This window comes from Centropristis striata, chromosome 22 (genome assembly GCF_030273125.1).
Source record: "Centropristis striata isolate RG_2023a ecotype Rhode Island chromosome 22, C.striata_1.0, whole genome shotgun sequence".
In the NCBI taxonomy this organism is placed as follows: domain Eukaryota; kingdom Metazoa; phylum Chordata; class Actinopteri; order Perciformes; family Serranidae; genus Centropristis; species Centropristis striata.
The window spans coordinates 11,048,716-11,054,994 of NC_081538.1; the positions used below are offsets into that span (position 1 = coordinate 11,048,716).

General features: G+C 34.8%; 1 protein-coding gene across 1 annotated transcript; it reads left to right on the forward strand.

Moving 5' to 3' along the window:
* Window positions 1-895: 895 nt before the first annotated feature.
* On the forward strand, window positions 896-4,461 carry LOC131960583 (aldo-keto reductase family 1 member D1-like). The gene is made up of 9 exons (XM_059325832.1): window positions 896-1,313; window positions 1,451-1,618; window positions 1,922-2,038; window positions 2,500-2,577; window positions 3,239-3,361; window positions 3,631-3,740; window positions 3,881-4,046; window positions 4,175-4,257; window positions 4,339-4,461. Exons 1-9 carry the CDS (start codon window positions 1,215-1,217, stop codon window positions 4,379-4,381), a joined length of 987 nt encoding a protein of 328 aa, XP_059181815.1. The 5' UTR covers window positions 896-1,214; the 3' UTR covers window positions 4,382-4,461.
* The last annotated feature ends 1,818 nt before the right edge of the window (window positions 4,462-6,279 follow it).

Consider the following 6,279-nt stretch of genomic DNA (forward strand, 5'->3'; position numbering starts at 1 on the left):
GTGCATGTATATATATATATATATATATATATATATATATACATGCATGTGTATATTATATATGTGTGTGTATTTATAAATATATATATATATAAATATATATATATATTTAATTTATATAATTTATTCTCATTATAATGATTATGGCTTACATTTAATGAAAACCTAAAATTAAAAAAAAGAATATTACAAAAGACCAATTTTAAAAAGTATGTTTCATATGGAAATGTTGGCCTCTGAAAAGTATATATGTGAATCAATACTTGGTTGGGGCTATTTGACTTGAACTACTGGAAATGGACTTTCCCATCATATTCTAATTTATTGAGATGCACCTGTATACTCATACATATACACATACGTTAAGTTCACATATTCATATAAATGGACCTGCACTTATATAGCACTTTTTTAGTCGCTTTGCGACCACTCAAAGAGCTTTACACTACAGACTGCGCTCATTCACCCATTCACACACACATTCATACACCTGCCACCATTGGGAATTCATTCACACACCGATGAACGCAGCATCGGGGGCAATTTGGAGTTCAGTATCTTGCTCAAGGATACTTCGACATGTAGTCAAGGATCGAACCACCAACCCTCTGATCACTTGACGAACGCTCTAAAAACTGAGCCACAGCCACCCCATATAAAAAGTTATATGACTAAAAACAGTTACATTAAAATACAGAGATGTATTTTTTTTTCACGGTTTACTGTACTAGAACATTCAATACATGAACTGAAACACTGATGGACCACGCCTACAGGGAATGACTGTTGCCTAGAGAGGGTGAGAGGGAGCTCTGGGCAGAAGGTGGCAGTAGTACACCTATTTGGCTAATTGCCAAAAGCAGGTAAAACATAAAAGAAGAAAAATATCAAAAGAAGGTGTCTGGAGTGTGGAGAGGACTTGAAAAACTCTGTGTTCATGCTATACTCTAGAGAGAGACACTTGACAGGACAGGAGTTGAGAAAATAACTTCTTTCAGGACGTGATTCAGTACGGTTCGTTCTCCTAAGCGCTTAGTTCTTGTGTGGCGAATCATTCACGAACGGAACATCACTACTCTGGTTTCGGTCAAAGAGCATTAGGACAGAACTCAGCCTACCTGTTACGTTTAGCATGATAACCATAGACTGTATGATAACGGCACAAACAGCAGCAGCAGCACTAGGAAAGTTTGTCCGGAGCAACTCGTACTTTGATGAACATGGACTTGACGGCGGAGAGTCATTCCATTCCTCTGAGTGATGGAAACAGCATGCCTTTGATAGGGCTGGGAACTTATGCGGATCCCCGCACGGTGAGACACACTGTTTATCTAGATTACTTATCGGACACTAAGTATTAATTTTTGCTGAAATTAAAGAAATAAATGCAAAAACTCACTCTGAGATTTCTTGAAAGATATCAATCATTCCTGATATGTGCTTTTGACAGACCCCCAAAGAGACTGCATTTGAATGTGTCAAAGTGGCTATTGAAACAGGGTACAGACACATTGATGGGGCTTTGGTCTACTTCAATGAACATGAGGTGGGACAAGCTATAAGGGAGAAAATTGCAGATGGAACTGTAAAGAGAGAGGACATCTTCTACTGTGGAAAGGTTTGCAAAGTTTCTTTGTTTGTGTATTCAGGGCTGATATATGCTTGAATCCTATCTTATAAAGTTAGTTATTTTAGTGTTTTTGTTAGCAAAAATAAATATAGTCAGAGTTTGCAACACTTCCTACTTCCTACTCACTAGTCTACGCTCAGTGATCAGTACTTCTTTACAACTAATTTCCTTCCTTGTGTGTGAGTGTCTGAGCTGTTTTTGTCTGCACAGTGAACTTGTCCCCACTTCCTGGCTACAAAGTGACTGCTACATTTTTGCAACAACTAAAACCTGTCTGCCCTTATTATGCAGCTGTGGAACACATTCCATCCCCCAGAATTGGTTAAACCTGCTTTGGAGAAAACTTTGAAGACATTACAGTTGGATTATGTTGACCTCTATATTGTGGAAATGCCAACAGCCTTCCAGGTATACATGCATTTAATGCTATAGTGCAATAATATGTATATTCCCATTATCTAATAACATTACCTCTGTATGCTACCTCCTCATTCTCCTCCTTTTCTATGTACATAGCTATTTATTCTATATTGCAATAGTTTCATGCCATTTCAATAATTTATTCTTGTTTGTGATATTGTTATACCTTTTTTTACCTTCATAACTTTATTACCTTAAGTTGTTTTTGTATTTTTGTTCTTAATTGTTTTATGCATCAATGCAGTTGCACTCTAACTTCGTTGTATAATATTCAGTGACAATAAAGGCTATTCTATTCTATTCTATTCTATTCAACACTAATGTTACAGTAGAACACACAGTGAAATTGTAAACACCATTGCTTTGTTTTTTCCTCTAAATAAATTTGATTATCACTTATAGTTGTGAATTATTGCTAAAGTAATTTCCACTATTCTTGTTTTCTGAAGCCAGGAGATACATTTTACCCCAGAGACGAGAATGGGAAGTACATTTATCACAAGACAGATCTCTGTGCGACATGGGAGGTAAGACTTGTTGTAAACTGATCCATGGAGATCACTTCTTAATAAGTATGTGTGCAGTATTTTGAATATACAAATATGTTGGTCTTTGTCAGAGACATCAAGTATTTTTTGACCAAAAAGCTCAAGTCCAAGTGAAGTCATGAGCCATTAGTATTAAAGTTAAATTCTTTTTTTTTATTTTGCTTAGTTGAGTCTAAAAACCTACAATTTGTGACTAATGTGACTCTAGTCCACACCTCTGCTAAATAACAATGGAGATATCACCATTCCTTGGTATAAAGAATATTTATTTGCTGAGTTGTTGAGTTCAAATGTTGAGTTCAAATATTTAAAATCTTTCTCCAGGATTGCTGACTCAACTTTTTATTTATATATATATATATATATATATATATATATATATATATATATATAAACAGCTGTGCCTTTTCTTTCCACTTAACATCTACAAAACCTTTGATTCACAAGCATATTATTTTCAGACTTTATACTGCCTTCACAGGTCAATGACACATGTAGAAAAACAGTCAACACTGGGCGTTCACCATAGTTAAGTGCTCTAGGTGAGCCTTATCTATGGCATATCTTGTGTTGTTTGCTGTAGAGAAGTTTTATTCAAATTTCACAGTTGTGGTTGTACTCTTCTTATGTTTTTTGACAGGCTCTGGAGGCTTGCAAAGATGCTGGGCTGACCAAATCTCTTGGCGTATCCAACTTCAACAAGAGACAACTGGAGTTGATCCTGAACAAACCCGGGCTGAAACACAAGCCTGTGTCAAACCAGGCATGTACAGGATGATCATACACGTAAATTAAAATGATAAAATATGACTTTGGATTATAGAATAAAAGAGAGAGCTGAAAAACACAAGAAAAATGCCCCAAGTCAGTGACTTAGTACTATGCAAACAAATGGAATGTACAAAACTGTATAGATGTTCTTAAGAAAACTGGCTTGGTACATAAATATTGACTAAGACTCACAAGGAAGAAATAAGTATCTTTAGCATCTAACAAATACTATTTATGCTTTTTTTTTTTTTTTTAACACAGGTTGAGAGCCATCCCTATTTCACTCAGCCAAAGTTGCTTGAGTACTGCCAGCAGAAAGAGATTGTCATTGTGGGATACAGCCCGTTGGGGACCTCAAGAGATCCATCCTGGTATGGGAGCAAATTGGTATTATCACATTCAGTTAATGAACAACTACTACACAACAAGGCCAAGGCTACATCTAGGTCAATTGCACTCGTAAAGTTGGTATTTATCTATGAAAAGGTCATTTGCTGTGTCATTTCAATAGGGTAAATCTTAAATGCCCCCCACTGTTGGAGGATCACCTCCTGAAATCAATTGCCGCAAAATATAAAAAGACCACAGCCCAGGTGGCCTTGAGGTTCAATGTGCAGAGGGGAGTAGCGGTCATCCCCAAGAGTTTCAACCCTGTTCGCATAAAGGAGAACTTCCAGGTTTGTTTGTTTAAATGGCATCAGTTTACACAGCCAATCAGCATGCTGGATTGCCTTCCATAAAAAGAAACTGTAACCCCAGAGACGAGAATGGGAAGTACACAATGTTGTTGTTTTTAACACTGCAGATATTCGACTTCTGTCTGACTAAGGCTGAGATGAATGCGATCGAGGGATTAAACAAGAATATTCGATTTGTGGAGCTTCTCATGTGAGTATAGCACATACTGTGTGTGATGTTCTGGTCGTGTAATACATAAATAATTATTTTCTGTCTTTATTGACTCAACAGGTGGTCTGATCACCCAGAGTATCCATTTCATGACGACTACTAGATTCCTCAGATGTCACAATGTCACTTTGATACTACACTTCGAAGACTTATGTTAAATAAAACGTTGGCTTGTTCACTTGTTATCGTATGCTACATTCCATGAAGTATTTCTGATTTACACTTTAAATGACAAAAGTTTTGGACATGGGCCAAACTACAAAATCGAAGTACACTTCTAATACTACTACCAATACTACTACTACTACTGCTACTAATAATAATAATAAATAAAATCTGAAATGGTTTCTTTCATTTCAGGTATTTCTTATAACGCTGATGTATTTTCAAATGTTTGTTTTTCTGTTTTATTATTTATTTGAAGCTATAACACAAGGTTAACACAGTATCTAACAATGTAGTGCAAAAATAGACTATTAAATCCAACTAGATTTTCTTTGTATGTGTGTGTATATATATGTATATATTTATATGTATACATATATATATATATATATATATATATATATATACACACACATACAAAGAAATATATATATATATATATATATATATATTTCTTGTTCATTTTAATACCTGGCACTACTAAAGGTACATTTGTTTGGACAAATATGATGATAACTGAAAAAATAGCTCATGGTCATTTTCCATCGTTTTCTTGATAATGATTTTGGTTATTATCAAGAAAACCATGGAAAGTGTAAAGATATCAGCTCTTTTTATGAGCTATTTTTGTTGTTATCATTATATTTGTCCAAACAAATGTACCTTGTACCAGGCATTAAAATGAACAAGAAACTGAAGAAAACAATGGTCTAATAATGTTACCCATGACTATACAGTTAAAAAGAAAGTATAACAAGAGAAAACTGATTTAAAGGCAAATGGAAAACATTGTGTGGCTTTTGTGTGAGACAGACATGGAGGATGACTGCCTTATATTACGATTGCAAACTGTTACACAACATTAGCAATATTAAAGTTGCCCGATGTTGTTGTATATTTGTATTTGTAACAAACGGCTATTAATGAATACGGCCATTTAAATTGAGCAGTAAAAGGAAGTTTTATCAGGTTATCAGCTGAGGTTGAACGTGCTGTACTTTTTTTTTCGCTGTTACAGCGAACCCCTGTGGAAATAATGCTGCCTTAAGGTGCCATAGGAAATATTAGAGTTCAGCCTATTTAAAGTGCCTATCAAAGTGGTGCACAAGTCTGTAAAATATTTTCTAAAGGTACATAATTACTGGGGTCTGTTGTAGCCATACCAGGGAAATTATTACAATGAATCTGATCACAATTAGGCATTTGTTTACAAAAGTATCCTTAATTACAACCTGATTGTTATTATTTCCTCTTCATTTTATTGACTCCACACAGCAGATTCAAATATGGTAATTGTTGTTTCTGGTACTGAGTTCTTACACATTGCTTTTAACAGGCCAACACTGCCTTTTATCCAACCTGCGAACTCAGAAGTAGTAAAAAGTTTCCGAGTGTTTATGAAGGCAGCATAACAGCTATCCCAACCGTAATATACGCGCTTTAATTCAGAAAGAAGTCGTATCAACTCCATATGTAACAACCATAGACTGTATATAAACAACCTATTGGAATAACCTTATTAATAACCTTAACTGGAAAATGATCTGGAATTTTCCTGCTAGATATATAATCAATAATAACATTAAAGAAGTGTCTTTTAAGATAATTCACAGAATTTACCCATCTAAAGTTTTTTTTTTTACAACGATTTAAGAAAGACATAGACTTAAACTGATCTTTCTGTGAAGGACATCCTAAAGATGTTTTCAATTTATTTTGGTCTCGCCCTTTCTGAACTAAATTATGGGAAGATAATTGTAACCTGATTTCTTTTTTTCGATTGAACCTCATTTGTTCCTGTGCTTTGAACATATACTGTTTGGTTTCACTGACTTT

Coding starts and splice junctions, on each gene's coding strand:
- LOC131960583 (XM_059325832.1), top strand. CDS start 1,215: ATGAACATGGACTTGACGGCGGAGAGTCATTCCATTCCTCTGAGTGAT. Junction 3,741..3,880: donor ACCTCAAGAGATCCATCCTG/GTATGGGAGCAA, acceptor TCATTTCAATAG/GGTAAATCTTAAATGCCCCC. Junction 4,047..4,174: donor GCATAAAGGAGAACTTCCAG/GTTTGTTTGTTT, acceptor TTAACACTGCAG/ATATTCGACTTCTGTCTGAC.